Here is a 19,617-nt window from a genome sequence, read left to right on the forward strand (position 1 = left end):
GCAAAGTAACAGGTGAAGCAAGTCATAAGTGGTCATACACTGAAGTGACTGTAGGGAGAATTCCCCTTCCAGTTGAAGGCTGATTCGTCATCTGAATTTTGAAGCTAATCATGTCAGGTTCTACCTCTAACAGGACTCCAACAGCTCGTTCAGATGCAGGTTCATCTTGTTCAAGATTCAAACTTTTCAATTCCTTTGATTGCTCTCCTTTTGAAATTGTGGCCATGACCGAGTAAATGTTGCTGATCCACTTTGTTAAATGGAAGCCACCTTACTGGCACGGTTCACCCACATTCTTTACAAGATGTCTCCCTCATCTGTAGGCCCAGACTTTAAACAATTGTCCACATAAAAGCTCTTTCTTATCACAACTATTGCCTTCTCTGAAAAGTCATTTTTTATAATGATTTGCCCCTTGCGAGCAGCTTTGTGATGATATTGAGCCATACAAATGTGCCACCATTCCATAAGATGTTGGGTCTTGATATACATCGACTTCCAACCACAGGTAGTATCTGAAGACATCAGTGTCATCTTTCACTACTTCCACCTGGTGGAACATGGCTTCATTATCTGCCATCATGGCTGTATGTCCCCGTCTGAAACGCAGAAGGACGCCTGTGAGATTATTTGTTAAATCTGGCCCTGCAGCAGCTGACTGTTTTGGGATATACCTTCATATGCTGCCGAGCAGCCAAACACGACTCGCAGTGTATCAAGTTCCCGAGGGTGGTACACACCATGGTGTGGCAAGTACCACACAAGACCGATAGTACCCATCCCCTCATCTGCACGTATGCTCTTAGCATTGCCCTAGTCAACAAGTTTAGACATGGAATCTTCATATTCTTCCAATAACTAAGGATCTCTCTTCAGTTTCACTTTCAGTTATTCGAGTTTCTTTAGGACTTGGGTATGGTTGTCTGGTAGCTTCACCTCTGCTTTTTTCAATGGCAATTTTATGCTGAAATGACCATTCTCCAATGTAATGGAACTGTTCACGTTTTGCATGAATATCTAATCCTGGGAAATGAAGATGGATTGATTGTTTCACAAGTCTTTCCAGCTCGTTCACTTCATTTACAGCTACTACTTCGGTCCTGTTCAAAAAGGTTCGTCTGCCTAACTCCACTTGACCAGTCTTCCACACTATCAATCCAAGCCTGGTTGGTGTTGCAAGTGGACTTCCACTTGGCCAGTCTTCCACACTATCCATCCGAGCCTGGTTAGTGTCGCATGTGGACTTCCACTTGACCAGTCTTGCATGTGGACTTCCACTTGACCAGTCTTCCACACTATCCATCCGAGCCTGGTTGATGTCGCAAGTGGACTTCCACTTGACCAGTCTTGCATGTGGACTTCACCTTGACCAGTCTTCCACACTATCCATCCAAGTCTGGTTGGTGTCGCAAGTGGACTTCCACTTGACCAGTCTTCCACACTATCCATCCGAGCCTGGTTGGTGTCGCATGTGGACTTCAACTTGACCAGTCTTCCACACTATCCATCCCAGTCTGGTTGGTGTCGCAAGTGGACTTCAACTTGACCAGTCTTCCACACTATCCATCCGAGCCTGTTTGGTGTGGCATGTGGACTTCAACTTGACCAGTCGTCCACACTATCCATCCCAGCCTGGTTGGTGTCGCATTAGGACTTCAACTTGACCAGTCTTCCACACTATCCATCCAAGTCTGGTTGGTGTGCAAATGGACTTCAACTTGACCAGTCTTCCACACTATCCATCCAAGTCTGGTTGGTGTCGCATGTGGACTTCCACTTGACCAGTCTTCCACACTATCCATCCGAGCCTGGTTGGTGTTGCATGTGGACTTCCACTTGACCAGTCTTCCACACTATCCATCCAAGTCTGGTTGGTGTCGCACGTGGACTTCAACTTGACCAGTCTTCCACACTATCCATCCGAGCCTGTTTGGTGTGGCATGTGGACTTCAACTTGACCAGTCTTCCACACTATCCATCCGAGCCTGGTTGGTGTCGCATGTGGACTTCCACTTGACCAGTCTTCCACACTATCCATCCGAGCCTGGTTGATGTCGCATGTGGACTTCCACTTGACCAGTCTTCCAAACTATCCATCCAAGCCTGGTTGGTGTTGCATGTGGACTTCCACTTGACCAGTCTTCTACACTATCCATCCGAGAATGGTTGGTGTCGCATGTGGACTTCCACTTGACCAGTCTTCTACACTATCCATCCGAGCCTGGTTGGTGTCGCATGTTGACTTCCACTTGACCAGTCTTCCAGACTATCCATCCGAGCCTGGTTGGTGTCGCATGTGGACTTCCACTTGACCAGTCCTCAAATTAATCAAACTGCATGCATGTCCCCAATCAAGAGGTCAATATCTGCTGAAGCTTGTGGCATATGAACGTCCTGAAGATGCAGCCAATGACAAATGTCTGCATGCATTGGGATATTATTACCCACATGGTGAAGATACAGGTGGTAAGGTACTAAATCCGTACGTCACATGTGTGTCGTACAAGGTTGACCCTGTTTAATTTGTTTTGATTGGATAACCGTGACCTCTGTCACACCGGGACTACTTTTTTCATTCATAAAAAAATCGCGAGACATCATTCATTTTGCAGCTACAAGGGAGAACTGAAGCAATCTCATGTGAGCGAGGGATATTAACAAACATTTTATTAAACCAAACAAGATAGTCACAGGCATCAAATTCGGTTTGCATCCTATATAAGTTATGCATTGAGCTTCCACAGACATTATATAATCGGGCTATATCCATTTACAATGTTCGACTACCATTCAATAGTCCGAGGGTCCCCATGAGCGTGACGCATCCGACCACTTTCGCAATTTCCAATTTGATTTAACGTAAAAGGATAAGCGTCGTGAAATGAAGTCAGTTTAATCTATCTTGACAGATATCTAGACTTACTTGGTTGTGCCATCAGTGTCCTCTTCGAAGCGTATTTTGTGGCACTGTTGCGGGAGTTGTTTGTTCACGACTGCACGACCAGACCACTCAAAGTGAACATTTCCGATACAAATCATTCGAAAACTCCGTGGAAGTGTGCCTGATTTCTGATTATGTGGCCCAAAATATCCCAAAGGTGAACAATAACATTCCCTATCTCTAGCATAAAACGCTGAGAAGATCACGGTTGTCTTTTCTTATTCCGGTGGTGACCTTGCCCTTCGTTCGAAGCTGTCACTGACATGCAAGCAGACTTGAGTGGTTGATTTTTACGTCTTCAGTCAAGGGTGGTACAGTTAACATGAATGTCTTTGGCGAACACTCTGATTTCCCTCTTCCAAAATGGTATGGACATGATATAAATTCAGCTGATAGATCAAGGAAACCGAACCATTTTGAACGCACAGACGGGACCCCGGCAGTGCGAGTGACCGACTATTGCTCCAATATTCAAAGCGTGGCGCTAATGTGACTTTTCAAATTTTCTTATAGATCTCTAGGTGTCCTGCGTACTTACAACATGGCGCTTGAGTTCTCATAAGTTGAAGAAATTCTTCGAAAAGGATCTTGAGCGTCGGTGCTGTTATGTTTTCGATTACAACTGCAGGCACAATTTGTTAATGCGCATGCATAGGAATGTAAACAGTGCCCATATTTCGGCATATATCAACAATCATGCGCAACCAGATTTTGCAACCGGTTCCAGTTTGGTCTGTCAATGCATTTACACTTACATACATATTTAACGTGGGTAATAAAAAAAAAAACCACACTTATTCTCGTTAGATACCATATTTACGTAACTTGTGAACTTTCTATGGTATCTGGCCTCGCTTTCGCTTGGTCAGATACCATAAAGTCCACTAGTTTTGTAAAAATGGTATCTAACGAGAATTAGTGTAGTATTCTCTATTTACACCGCGAGACAGTCATCTTGTCCTTTGTGTAGACCCTGGATGGTTCAGTTACATTCTGTGCATCAATATCACACACTTCTTTTCACACTGATTTTAAGGTGAGGTGAGGTGAAATGGGATTACTGTCGCGTTAAAGATTATTGCACTTACATAACGATGTGCATGGATGTGTGTGTGTGGCTGCTTGTTCTAGTCCAGACAAATGCCGATTTTATAGTGCTAGCCCACTGAGATACCATGCTGCAGTTTAAAATTAATACCCCACTCAGACACAGTATACTGACTCCAAGCTGACCAGTCCATTTTTAATCCCATAATGCCGAGCACCTGACAGGAGAGCAACAAGTACATGTACCATCTTTTAGCATCTTTTGGTATGACGAGGCCAGGCATTGAACCCCCGACCTTCCACTCTCCAGGCAGACACTCTACCACTAGACCACTGTCAGAATCTTTAAACTTTTTGTAAAATTTGAATTGTTAAATATACTTCATACACAAAACATGCAATCAATTAACACTGCTTATAATAACACAAAGAGTCAAGCAGTATCAGACGAGAAGATCTCTAAAAACATTCTAAAAGGGCAAGGATCCGTCTACTGCAAAGGTCATAGTTGGGGTCATCAGGCGTCACAGGGTCATGTACTCTTTTAAGTCCTCCGTCAATAGAAAGTAACCCATCTTTAAAGTACTGTGGGACTTAGCCCTTGCCTCAACAGCTGAAGTAATTGGCAAAAACGTTTGTCTGCCATTCGTGGACAATTTGGTCCTGCTTGAACTTTTACTATTCATTTCCTACATCAAATTGTGCATGAAACTTAGCCTGAGGCACCCTATCAACTGCTTCTCCCAAAGTTGCTGGAACCATTTCCTTTTTGAGTTTGCTTTCCATGAACAGTATTCAAGATATAGCGCTAGCATGGCTTAGTGTAGGAGGAAATCCCACAGTGAGGCAGGTCTCAGACATTTACCACTGAAACCAACAAGCACGGTTCCCACGTGTTCCCAAATGAATGCAGATAATTTGATGAAACATGATGGCATGCTAGTGTGCGGTGGAATCTAAGATATGGTTTCTGATGTTGAACCTACTTTTGATTTTTATTGCCAATGAGAGCGTCTTCACTTTCATGACACTATTTTCATGATAATGAAGTAACCTATTATGACTACGATTGACAGTCATATTGAAAAATATCAGATCAGGATTCTGTGATCAAAATTCAGTTCAGTGGGATCAGTTGGCAAAGTTTCAGTTCATAGGTACAGTAAACTACGGTTATAACGAACACGCTTATAACGAACTGACGGATATAACGAACGTACTTTTTGGTCCCGACTACTTGCTGTAGTCATGCTGTATATGTACTTATAACGAACTACGGTTATAACGAACTAAAGTTAGCAGTCCCTTTGAGTTCGTTATAACCGTAGTTTACTGTATTGTCGTTTCTGGGATGTAAACAATACAGTAATACTTGAAAAATGGGTATGTAAAAGTCAAAGGTCATAAGTGGGTCAAAAATTTAAATTTGTCAAAAACTCCAAAAGACGCATACTTGCTGCATATCAAATTTCATAATGATACAAGCAGAAATGCTGAAATAACACCAAGGACATTTTCAAGATGGCCACCGTGGGGGCCATGTTTCATAAAATCAGATTGAAATCATATGAGCATATCTTAGAGATAACATAGCTAGGATCATTCATACAAGTTTCCCATTTTATTCTTGGACAATTTGTTTGATACATTTCCAAGCCCTCTCCCAAATAACAATTGGTTGGTCCTGTAGCATGTTTGAATCATGCTAAATTATCCTCTCTTAATTCTCATAATTATAGTTGTCCTCCACATCAGTTTATCAGCATGTGCATGCTGAGTGGCATCTCACCTTGTGACAGACATCCTCTAGCTCCTTGTTCCCCCACGGAGACGGAGACATTGGTAGCATTGGTCAAGTCCACCTGAGACACTGGACCACCTGCAACTAAGAAAACCTCTGGTCTCATTATCGTCAGATAAATACAAGCAACAAAACCCTTCCACAATCAGGAGAAATCTCTTACATGGAATTTTTTAGAAAGGTAGGGCACTAATTGTAATAAAGAAGTTGTTCATCCATATTTCATCACCTCAACTTCTAAATGCCACTCAAAGAAGGGCTGGGACGAGTCCAAATTTACTACCTGGTACCCTACTCGCCATTACCCGATCCTACCCGGGTACCAGCTACAGGTCTCAAGAGATGGGTACAAAATGTCCGATTGGGAATAGTTTGACCGTAGCCCTGGTAAAATGTCGATACTCGTATAAAACAATCTGGTAATGCATACAATGAAGTTGACTGAAGTTTTATTTTTATTCAAACCTATAATGGTCAGAATGGTGTTTAGTCACATAGTGACTTGAAATGTAACCATAGAGTTCTAGGTTTTTTTTGTCATTAAACAATATATCATGTGACTAACCACAGGCCAAGGGAGTCCTGTGGGTACCCGGGTCATACTCAGTACCCTCCCGAGTACCCGAGTTGCCCGTCCCAGCCCAATAGAAAGGGCATACTTATGATGTGTTCCTTTTTATGTTTTACATATATCATTCCACATGTCATGCATTTGACTTCCTGTAATTTGTGGGATATCAGACAAATTATGTGTTAACAAGATCAATGTTTATACCTGGTTTGGCTTCAAACAAAGGTACTATAACAGATTCTCCAATTTTAACTCAATTTTGTTTGTTAGATCAACTTCTGATATCGATCTTACTCCTTCTTTTCTAGCTGTATGCATGACTGTACAGGTTTGAAATGCTCACTGTAGTTGTGCTGTATTGCAGTTGTGGAAGTTGGTTGTCTCCCTTGTTCAGTTCTCCTCAGTAAATCAGCTGCTTCCTCTGTGAGGCGTCCGGTCATCTGATGGTCACGTGAGTCCGGATTTCCTTCCATTTCTCACTGTTATGAAAGAAAACCACAGTTACTTCCATCGATAATATGACTTGGGACATTAATCAAGCAACACCAAATTCTCCAAAGGTATGAACCTTGCACTTTAAAGCACAATAAAACGTTATCAACTGTTATCATTTCCATGATGACCTTGGCCTTTGACAGACTTGACAACCAATGCTGACATTGACTGTTGACGAACTTTGATAGATATATTGTCAGAACGGACCCCATTCTAAAGAAGATGTATCTAGATTTTTAATGATAACTGCATTTATACTTTTTGAGAAAGTGCAACCACAATTGTTTCAGTGAGATTTTCTCATGCCCTTGACCTCTGATTCCTAAAGTCAACGTGGGATAAGTCAATTATAGGCAATCCTCCAATGCTAATACTCTTTACAAGTGAAAGAATAATACAAAGTTAGAACACAGTTGTAATATAGATCCATGATGAGGCTAGAACTTGGTTGTAACACACATCTAGCCTGGTTGAAAATACAGGGCATTGATCTAGATCAGGAAGTGGTTTATCTTTTCTGGCTTTATAGTTTATACTTAAACATTACGGTAGGCCCAGCATTACGAACGTCCTGCTCCCGTGTTTTCCAACCAGTCTGGTAAACGTGAGATGTCACGGACTTGCCTGTAGCAGCAGTTACAGCATCTCCCACAGCGGTTTTTGTTTTACATCCGTGTTGGAACTAGTCTTAGACACTTCGAACCAAGTCATGGCACTGTTTTACACCAATCGTGTTCTAACCTTGTCATGACACCGTGTTACAAGCACCACATTCATATAAAACGCTCACATTTCGTCAGTTGAACATGCTGAAGGGGCTGTGTGAGGCTCGTCTCATCGACTTGCATCAGGAAGTTTGGTGTAGGAAAGAGAGTCAAGAATCAGTCAGGTCAAGAGGCAGTCAGTCATTTAGTCAAGAAGCAGTCATTCTGTCAGTCAAGAGGCAGTCAGTCAGTCATGAGGTAGTAACTCAGTCAGTAAGTCAAGTGGCAGTTAGTCAGTCAGTCAATCAAGAGTCAGTCAGTTAAGAGTCAGTCAGTAAAGAGTCAGTCAGTAAGTCAAGATGCAGTCAGTCAAGAGGCAGTCAGTCAGTCAGTCAAGAGGCAGCCAAGAGGCAGTCAGACAGTCAGGCAGGCGGGCAGGCAGGCAATAGGCAGGCAGGCAGGCAAGAGGCAGTCAGATATACTACTATTCTATAGATGTAAACACATTTGATGATACGTTGATTTTGACAACACGGGCCAAGTCGGACATAACACAGACCAAACACTTCTCAGTGAGACTATGTTGAGAATATACAGTTAAAGGGGCTTCAATTTGAGCAACATGGTTTAGTTAAATACTGCGATCCGAGACATAATAAAGAGGCATATAGGTAGACATAATACCAGCCTATCAAACACATTTGATGAAACATCTGTGAGTTTCAAGTTGATTTTGTCAGCCTGGCCAATGTCAGACCCAACACAGACGAAACACTTCTGATAGAGACTATGTTGAGAATGTAGAGTTCAAACGACTTCCTTTTGAGCACCGTGTTTTCTTTAAATACCGCGATCTGAGACACCATAAAGGGGTATCTAGGTAGATATAATACTAGTCTATTGATGTAAACACATTTGATGATACATCTGTGAGTTTCAAGTTAATTTTGACAGCCTGGCCAAAGTCGGACGGAAGACAGCCCAAACACATCTGATAGAGACATGTTGTACTGGGAAAAAGGCTTCACTTTGGGCGCCGTGATTACTTTAACTACCGCGATCTTAGACACTATCAAGGGGTATATAGGTAGATATAATACTTGTCTTAAGACACATATGATACATCTATGAGGTTAAAGTTGATTTTGACAGCCCGAGCCAAGTCGGACCCAACACTGACAAAACACTTCTGATAAAACTAGGTTGAGAATGTAGAGTTAAAAAGACTTCACTTTGAGCACCGTGATTTCTTTAAAAATCGCGATCTGAGACACTATAACGTGGTATTTAGGTAGACAGAATACTAGTCCATAGATGTAAAGTACTTTTAGTAATTTTAAAGGTGCTTTAACAGTTATTTTACTTTCTACACGTGTCGTGTCAGCTACTCGACATTCGCGAATATCCACTCCCAGAAGACATCCTGTGTTATTTTATCAAGATTGAGTAATGTTAACTAGGGAAGCCATACACGTTAATTAATGAAAGAAAAGTAGTCGAAACACTGTCATTTCCTGCCCCGGACATCACACCCTAACATGCTAAGGTCGGTGAGAAACCTTCTCATCAAAGAAAATACTCAGTCAAGACACTGGCTTTTCTACGAGGACTCTCGGTATGTAGTCATAATTATTACTTTATTATATTGTTAAATATACATTTTGATTCAAACGCGATTAATTGAGCAAAATTATACGTTTATGGACATTTGAGATCTGCACGTTTCGTTTTACTATTCTACAATCCATTTTTAGTATTACCCGTCGGCCCGGCCCGACATTTAGACTATCCCACTTATCGACCCCCGCAGTCATATTTACATTTGGATTGATACACACAGTCGATACTGTCGTGTTTTGCTTATCCATTGCTTAGTTACGACAACAACAAAATAAAATTGATCCGCAGACTCGCAATAGACTGTCTCGGTCTACTTCATGCCAGCCGATGTGTAGCAGAACGTTGTACATGCTGGTGGCAGAGCTCCGAATGTTATATACACACAGACACGTTAATCAGATAAAGGTTATTACGGTCGAAATGCATGACATTGTGTAAATTCCCCCACTCTTCTTAGATCCTAGATACGATAGATATACTAGTATATTGATGTAGTACGATAATTTGCGTACTGTTCATTAAATACGTTTAGTACATACAATGTAGAATACATCTTCTATTTCCCATCAATAAAAAAACGCGTGTCTTCCAACAGTAAGATACAAAGGCATAACTTGATAAAAGAATAAATGTCATTACGATTTAGATACTTTTCATATCATAAATGAACTGTTGTCATAATAAACAGCGTAGCCATGGTAACATCATACATATATTTCATGCTGTGTCGGCAATGTCTACTCTGCTAAGGCAGTATATGTGTAAGTTTTGATGATGTGTCTGAATATTACCTTTCAGTTCCTGGTCAAACGACGGATGCTTCTCCCGAGTCTGCTGGAGGCTGACGCGGTCCGGGTAACAGTGAGCTTTGCTTCCTGGAACCGGTGAGCTGATTACGCATGTATATTGATTTTCCTACCTGCTCGACGACTACAACATTTAGCCGTTGTTTGTTTGTTCGCTTGTTTGTTTATTGTTTAACGCCGCACTCAGCAGTATTCCAGCTACACATCATAGCTGTTGAAATATGTTTCTCGCGTACATTTGTTTCTACTCGTGCGCTTGTTTTAATAATTATGGGAAACATGACTTGCTGTAGGGTGTGAATCTGTTTATTTTTACGAGACGTGGAAGAGTATTATCCCGTCTATAACACAAGGCTACTCCGTCGTCTCTGTACGACGACACACAGGGCGTGGTACCTGGAGACCACTCTTGTGTTCAAGCTCCCAAGTTCACCTCTCAAATGCTCAGTTGAACGAAACCAGAAGGTACAATTTCATTGAAAAGCAGACGATCAAATCAGCCAATCAAAATGCTCAATATTATAACAAAGATACCAACTAACATGAAATGCACGTGCTATGCATATTCATTAACCTGGCCGAGACAAGGAACAGGCAAAGTGAATACCACGAATAATACTGTTGCCCACAAAACTGTTTAACACGAACAAGTGAGTGAGTGAGTATGGTTTTACGCCGCTTTTAGCAATATTCCAGCAATATCACGGCGGGGGACACCAGAAATGGGCTTCACACATTGTACCCATGTCGGGAATCGAACCTGGGTCTTCGGCGTGACGAGCGAACGCTTTAACCACTAGGCTACCCGACCGCCCCTAACACGAACAAGAAATGCTTTGTATAACTTTTTGTCTTTTATAATATAACATTATACAACGTGAAAACGTCACTGCTACACTAGGACGTTGAGCACGAAGGATTATTCAAGAAATAATGTGTAACGTGGTATTGTGGTTCAGTCACATCCCTACATGTGTAACATGCTATCATTCCTTCTTCCTTACTGAATCAAGCTGGTTAACTTGCTAATTCCAGGTCCGTGAATGGCTACTTTATCGTGATGATTGTAATTCATAGATAAGTGCTTAAGTCGCATTCGCCTACGTCTATGTCAAAACGGTATAGTTTTAGGGTGTTTCAGGAAATGTTCTTTGTCCGTATCTAATTTGCATTATCATCATCCACATATATTGCTGAATCTTTTTTTGTGGAGGTTCACACTAGATATTAGTAGAAAGTAGTAAACAGGATGACGTCACTCATCACAGCTGTGTTATCTATCAGTGCGTCACTGCGATCAAGTGAATAGACAAAATATGAATCGATTCGATGCTACAACTAGTAACAACTAGGTAAATGGTATCTGCAGCCATTCGTGTAATATAAAGGAAACATGCATCCCCTGTCTATACATCAAATAGGAAACTGTGTGTTCACCAAGCAGTGAATGGTACCCCGGTCGGATGAATGTGACTTGTATCCTTCACATGGCGTTGGATGGTTGTGTATGTACCCCCCAGAGAGTTAAGAATTCACATTGACTGATCCATTCACCGGGATGGAAATGGTTTCTAACCCCATGAGCATTCGCTTGATAAAAGGAATCTGCCGCATAATGAATGGATATACTGTTATTTTTAAAGTTTCCTCCTTATTTCATAAAGTACTTTGTTTGGTTACAGAATACACAGTTATATATACAAAATGAAATCGAAGGCCAGCCAGTCCTGTTTGCATGTACTAGCGTACATGTACAACTGGACCACACTCACACGCACGCACGCACGCACGCACGCACGCACGCAAACACATACCCAAACAAATACTGTTCATATAATGTACACACGGAAAAAAAGTAACTGTGCTTAAAATACAGTAAAAAGGTATATTTATTTGAAACTAAGAAATGCATCTTTCAATACATATTCATGATGACAGTCATCTTCTCGACTTTAAGGTCGAGCTTCACAATCTGGCGCACAATTTGGACGTTAAAGTGTTTGTTGGGAGCATGATATTTACACACGTGTTTTGTAATATGAACAGCGCACACTGATTATTTAGCTGTAAGGTGCTCATAAAACACTTTTGTTTAACCGTAAATAACGCTTACGCAATGTCACGGCATCCTGAATATCAACGTCCACGCGTCACCGTGACCCAGCATGGTGTAAACAGCATCGGAGTTTAGGAAACCAGGATTGGAAACATTTCAGTGACGCTTGCGTTACTCAACGTCGTCCGTGTTTGAAGCAGCATGTGATTGCTGTATTGCCATAGTCGGCTTTTACTCCAGACCTCTCCTCGATAGAACATGTCTCGGATGAGATGGAAGGATGCCAACAACAGGACCAGAAACAGACCGTAGCTCAGTTGGTCCAATGTTTGGTTGACATTTGGAACAGCATCCCCCAGCCTTTTATCAATCATCTGGTGTCTTCAATGCGCCACCATTGCCTCGCCTGTGGTCGCGTACACGGTGAACATACTTACAAGGAAGAAGTAGAAGAAGATGAAGAAGAAGAAGATTTTATCGTAGGGTCACCCGCTGTATATATAAAATGACAAGGCAAGAATGTAAAATCTCAGCTGCCGGTTAAAATGTCATACGAGACACTAAAAGACTCATAAAAGCAATATTATATATGTATGTATGCACACCACATTTAATAATAGTTATGAAAATAACATTAAGATTATCCCCCGTACAAGCATCCTATATACACACAACCGCACCCATTTTCCACATCCAGCCCTCCACTCACAGCAGCTTACTCAAACCCCTCAACACACCCGCTCATTCAAACACGTCCAAACGCTCATTGACAACCGCTCAATCACATCGGAACCCTCACCCACACCTTTACACAGTACCGTCACCCACACCCTATTCCTCAAACATACCCTCATCTGTACCCATTCCCGCACCCGTACCATTCTCCCTTATGTGCATTATCAACCGCGCCCTTACCCACGCCATCACTCGCAACCACATCCGTTCCCACTTCCACAAAGAGAAGCATCAACCAGGTACAAAGACACAAACAATTGTAACATTCCACTGTCACATATACACACTCCCAACTAAATACACCTTCACAGGAAGCGCGTGTGGTATTGGGAAAAAGAAAAAGAATGTATATAAAAAGAGCTCTTTATTGCTTTGAAGTAAGTATTTGTGTTTTGGGCGGTCGGGTAGCCTAGTGGTTAAAGCATTCGCTCGTCACGCCGAAGACCCGGGTTCGTTTCCCGACATGGGTACAATGTGTGAAGCCCATTTCTGGTGTCCCCCGCCGTGATTTTGCTGGAATATTGCTAAAAGCGGCGTAAAACCATACTCACTCACTCACTCACTCACTGGTATTATATTGTCCCAATAGATGGAATAGTTAGGCATACACAATGGGTTTATTTTACCACGTGGGGATTCCATGTAAAAACCTGGTCCCTTACAACGTATGCTGGTCGTGAGAGGCGTCTGAATGGATTGGTTGGTCATGCTCATTGACGGAAATACACTAACATGGATGGTATTAACATAAATACAACTTCAGCCTATAGCTTACACAATAATTCGTTGCAAATGTATCACAGGTGCGTCTGTAGGAACAGCAAAGATATGTAAGACAGTTAATCTATGTGAAGGTAATATATTTTAACAGTAAAAAAAGGACGCAAGGGACGCAACTCTGCACAGCGAATCGCGGCGCCTTAGACGACTGGGCCACCCGTGTCCCCAAGAGAGAGATGAAAAACAGCATATACATTTATATACAGCAGATATAATGTTGGGCACATTAGGTTCATCATCTGGTAATTTGGCATGGCAATCATTCCACCTTAGCAAATGAAGCGAAATTCAGAGCCATTGATTCTTACTCGACTTTCAATATTGATTACAATGACAATGGGGCCACATGAAACTCTTCAGCTAGCGTGACGTTCAATAATCAATATCAATTTACATTGGCCGTATATACAAAGATCATTATTCTACAATACTGAACCTATCCCGTTTCATTGAAATGTATCATTCATGCTTGTACCACCATATGGTTCTGCGTAATGTGCGTGAGACAAGAAATGAACATATCAGACTTGAATTTGCTAAATATTTTTTGTCTGAATTTATTTAAGCGGCACGGTGCCCGAGTCGTCTACCTGCATTTGTTGACACGAAGGTATGGAATCCTGGAAAGAAACATTGTCGCGTTGTCGCATTGTCGACCTTACAAAAGAACAAGCAAAAAGTGTCAAAATTAACCAAAGCGCGACAAGGTTTTTTAAAACAATTATTTTACCAAAGAGCGAAAATACGACAACACGACAATGTCCCTTTCAGGATTCCGTACGAAAGTGATCTTTTCTGTTTTATGTGTCTACAGGCAGGGAATCGCGGTGCACTTTGAAGTTTCTTGTTGTTATACTTGTGTTGGTGTGATTGACGGACTGTGTGAACAACACCGATTCCCGAACTTCGGTCATCGTAAGATGTGTTTCAAATGCATTACTTTGATATCATGGTTACTTAGTTCTTTTCTATATTGGATGGTGAAGACCCGGGTTCGATTTCCAGGTACAATGTGTAAAGCCCATTTCTGGTGTTCCCCCACGTTGTATTGCTGAAATATTTCTAAAAGCGAAATAAGCCACTCACTCACTCACTCACTCACTCTTGTCTTCTATTTATTACGTATACATCATGGTAATATGGACATTATATACAGCAAGTCTTGCTTAACAATGGTTTAAAGATCTACACGGAAGCGTCGATGTAACAAAGAAGCTGTTATCTATAAATTGTGTCTACTTTGTCATCCGTTAACGTTGAGATGCCTATCAAACAATGTATGTATCATTTGCTGAAGTTATGTGCATCACATTCGTGATGGGAAACGCACAGTTACTACACTACAAACCTCTTCCCACGTCGCGAAGTGGCAGATATTTGTGTGTTGTGGTATATAAAACCGTCAAGAGAAAGAAAGGAGAGGATTTTTTGGAGATGCACTTACAAAAATTGCAAAGGAACCGTCAGTATATCTTCATTGTAACGTTGGTTTGTTTGTTGTTTTACGCCACACTCAGCAATATTCCAGCTATATGACGACGGTCTGTAAATAATCGAGTCTGGACCAGACAATCCAGTGATTTAGATCATGAGCATCGATCCATGCAATTGGGATCGATGACATGCTTCAACCAAGTCAGCGAGCCTGACCACCCGATCCCGTTAGTCGGTTCTTACGAAAAGCATAGTCGCCTTTTTCGGCAAGCATGCATGGGTTGCTGAAGACCTATTCTACCCCAGATTTTCACACGTCACACGTCACACGTAACAGAGGAACTAGATATGGAGAATGATGAAATGGCACAACAGTTTGAACCCGAGTCTGTATTAGATGAACTAGAACTACCATTTGACTGGGAAACACAGGATAAGGCGAGATTGAATAATTAGGGCCATAAAATACTTGAAATATGTAAAATCTTAAATTTGTTCATCTGTAACGGTCGATTATGCAAAGACAAAATGGTTGGCAAAGTAACTTGTAAAAAAAAGGGTGGTAGATAATGTTCTTCCATCGCTGAAAGTACAAGTCATTCAGTGGGCGTGAAGATAACCAGGTTTATCACGACCATATTTGGTCGCTGTCAAAACTACACTGATTATCAAAAATAAGTTCAGTTTTTTATGTAATTAGAAGTGTTATGAATATGTATTCAGTGTAACTTTGTAGCAAGGAAACGAGAACTGAAGTTCGAAATTGTCAACTAAATTGACATTCGAATCATTATGCTCTCACGCCAAATAATTTTCGTCACGAAGGTTTGTCCGTGTGTATGTTATTTTACATTATCCCTGTGTCTGCTTGTTTCCTGGAAACACTAGCCTATAAAAAGACAGGCATGCTGTTTGAAGGTCAGTCCGTGTCACACTGTCAACGTGAAATCAGCAAACAGTCTTTGAAACAGGTATAGTAATTGAGGCGACAGTTGGAGTTCTGCAAAAGAGTAAGCATACCTGTATGAGAGATTTGGACTGCAATTTGTGCTGTTCACGGTGTTAGACTGCTTCTAAATAACATCGACTGATTAATGCTGATTACATTAATTTAGAAATCAATTTTACCATTATACTGTATCAATCGATTTAACCAAGTCATTGTGGGTGTAGATGGGTGGAAATCGCTTAGTCAAAGCATGTATAAGCTAAAAAGATACTTTCTGCGACAAAAGTGTAGATGGACATCTTAATAATTTTAAAAAAATAGAAAGTGACAATATACCCAGGTCTAGCACCTTTCCGTTCCTGTTTTCCAAACCCTCCACGCCCTATATAAATATCACCAACCTACTTTTCGAGACCACAAAGGCCGCCTTCTTTAAATATCACCAACAGACTTTTGGAGACCATTTTTCAACGATTTTTTAAGATTAATTTAGACAAGCTAGAAAGGTACTTTCTGCGACAAAAGTGTAGATGGACATCTTAGTAATTGTTAAAATAAATAAAAATAGAAAGTGACAATATGACCCGGTATAGCACCTTTCCGTTCCTGTTTTCCAAACGCTCTACGCCCGATCTAAATATCACCAACCTGCTTTTCGAGACCATAATTACCGCCTTCTATAAATATCACCAACAGACTTTTGTAGACCATTTTTCAACGATTTTTAAAAATTAATTTAGACAAGCTAGAAAGATACTTTCTGCGACAAAAGTGTAGATGGACACTTCAATAATTGTTAAAATAATAGAAAGTGACAATATACCACGGTTTAGCACCTTTCCGTTCCTGTTTTCCAAACCCTCCACGCCTTCTATAAATATCATCAACAGACTTTTGGAGACCATTTTTTAAAGATTTTTTAAAAATCAATTTAGACAAGCTCGAAAGATACTTGGGCGCTTTGGAAAACAGGTGTTAAACCGTGGGATATTGTCACTTTCTATCTTTTTGTAGAACTATTAAGATGTCCATCTACACTTTTGTCGCTGAAAGTACCCTTCTGTCTCGTCTATATTCATTGTTAAAAAGCTTTGAAAAATGGTCTCCAAACTATTGCATGGGGGCGGCCATGTTGGTCTCGAAACGTAGGTTGGTCTCGAAATGTAGGTTGGTGATATTAATATAGGGCGTGGAGGGTTTGAAAAACAGGTGTTAAACCGTGGTAACGGGAAGGTGCTAAACCCTGGTGGATTGCCCTTTCTGTCCATTTTAGAACTATTAAGATGTCCATCTACACTTTTGTCACCGAAAATACCCTTCTGTCTCGTCTAAATTCATCGTTAAACAGCTTTGAAAAATGGTCTCCAAACGTCTGGTGCATGGGGCGGCCATGTTGGTTTTGAAAAGTACATGTAGGTTGGTGATATTTATACAGGGCGTGGGCGCTTTGGAAAACAGGTGTTAAACCGTGGTGTATTGTCCTTTCCTGTCCATTCTAGAACTATTAAGATGTCCAACTACACTTTTGTCGCCGAAAGTACCCTTCTGTCTCGTCTAAATTCATTGTTAAACAGCTTTGAAAAATGGTCTCCAAACGTCTATTGCATGGGGCGGCCATGTTGGTTTTGAAAAGTACATGTAGGTTGGTGATATTTATACAGGGCGTGGGCGCTTTGGAAAACAGGTGTTAAACCGTGGTGTTTTGTCCTTTCCTGTCCATTCTAGAACTATTAAGATATCCAACTACACTTTTGTCGCCGAAAGTACCCTTCTGTCTCGTCTAAATTCATTGTTAAACAGCTTTGAAAAATGGTCTCCAAACTGTTGAATGGGGGCGGCCATGTTGGTCTCGAAACGTAGGTTGGTTTTGAAAAGTAGGTTGGTGATATTTATATAGGTCGGGGAGGGTTTGAAAAACAGGAACGGGCAGGTGCTAAACCTTGGTGTATTGTCCTTTTCAATAAAATAGAAAATGCATATAATGGCAGTCATCGGGGTTACCTAATCAGAAATCTCTCAGCATTCTAGAAGCAAGGAGCTACACTTCTTTAAAGATCGGACTCCTTAAAAGGTACATAAACCTGTGACCTCTTAAGCTGTGTTTCTCCGATCTGTTCCAGGATCAAAAACTGTTTTTTCAGCTGTAATACACCATTTTTCAGCCATATGTGACTCTTGGGGTAGTTGTTCGATTTCTCTCAATGTTCGATGTCATTGTGAGTTATATACAGACTCAAAGGTCAAAAGATTTAAGACTAATATCTACAAATTAATTAATTAAAACTGATTTAACCTGTTGTTCCTTAACAGTCCATGGAATGCATGATCTTTGACTTAAGTCCAAGGCACATAGGATGGCAGCTATGTTAGATCCATGATTGAAAGTATGTTTGGAACTAGAATTCTCATGCAGTCTAGACATTCGTCACCACTCGCCCCTTTCCGTAATATTCAAGAAGACTCGTCCCCCTATCGATGAATGTTATGTGCGAAAATACGACAAACCAATCAGAATGCGCGTATGACTTCACGTTCTTCATCAAAGAATCCCACAGGAATAATTTTTGATTTTGCATATGTCTTGCATCTAAAAATATACCCAAGACACAGTTAAATGTGTTCATCATTCCGTATAATTCCGCACGTCCCGATGTGCTTTGAATTGCATTTGAAATATATATAATATATGGGGAAATGTATGTGAAGCATTACGCAACGAGTTGACAATTGTTTTAGGTATGCCCGTTTGCGCAAAGACGGAACCCGGTCGCAAAAATGGCCATGAGATGGGCACGAGTCGCGAATGGCAGTCTAGAGTGTCTGAATGCACGGTTAACGACATTTAAAGCACGGAGCCGTGAGCCTCGTAGCTGGCGGAATGTTGGAGGGTGTGGTCGGTGTGTTATTGCTAATGACCACCACGATCACGAAACGGGTTGTCGGGAATTTGTTTCATCATATTTCCACCATTGGAATATTACTCTACGACATAATGTATTCTTTGATGGTGTATTTATTCAGCCTTATAAGATGGCTTTGGAAGTGGTGTGAAAATGGCCTCTGAAAGTCTGACTATTTAAATAGTGTCATATACAGACCCTGACAAGAGAATATACGAACATGTGGAAAATTGGCTCCTTTCTATTATGTATATATAAATAACAATTTAGTAAAATACATATTTTATGTATTTTATTATAGCAGCATATAGTAACCAATACGTATATGTCATGGGCGAATGGGGGCACGGGTGGCCCAGTCGCCTAAGGGGCCGCGATTCGCTGTGCAGAGTTGCGGCACTTGGGCACGCCAGAAACCTATGATTGTGGGTTCGAATCCCGGTTCGCCCCGATTATGTTTCTAGGTTTATCAGCACCGTACCCGTGCTCGTGGGTTTCACCGAAATTGGGAAACAATTTACTATCTTAAATATTAAATATGTGTGTGTGTGTGTGTGTGTGTGTGTGTGTGTAAGTGAGTGTGTGAATTCCTCACCCAACTAATTGGGAACAATGGAGAATTCCTAGACACTCCCAAATCAAAGACAAAATTCAGGGAACTCGTAGACAAAAGAATATTGATTGAATAGATTGATTTATTACATATAGATATTGAATTATTATGTGGCAAATGTATTTCAAATAGTAAGTTTTAAATGACAATAAATATTATTGCTAT

General features: G+C 41.0%; 1 protein-coding gene across 1 annotated transcript in view; it reads right to left on the bottom strand.

The window, feature by feature from the left end:
- The window catches only part of LOC124141914, a 28,942-nt gene extending 21,242 nt beyond the window's left edge, over positions 1-7,700 (bottom strand). The window contains exons 1-3 of the mRNA XM_048387717.1: positions 7,646-7,700; positions 6,704-6,844; positions 5,778-5,867 (exon numbers count right to left, since the gene is read on the bottom strand). Of these exons, the coding sequence (XP_048243674.1) occupies positions 5,778-5,867; positions 6,704-6,833 (220 nt within the window). The 5' untranslated portion in view covers positions 6,834-6,844; positions 7,646-7,700. The remainder of the gene's footprint in view (positions 1-5,777; positions 5,868-6,703; positions 6,845-7,645) is intronic.
- Positions 7,701-19,617: the final 11,917 nt, after the last annotated feature.

Source organism: Haliotis rufescens, unplaced genomic scaffold (assembly GCF_023055435.1).
Source record: "Haliotis rufescens isolate VD_foot unplaced genomic scaffold, xgHalRufe1.0.p SCAF_7, whole genome shotgun sequence".
In the NCBI taxonomy this organism is placed as follows: Eukaryota; Metazoa; Mollusca; class Gastropoda; order Lepetellida; family Haliotidae; genus Haliotis; species Haliotis rufescens.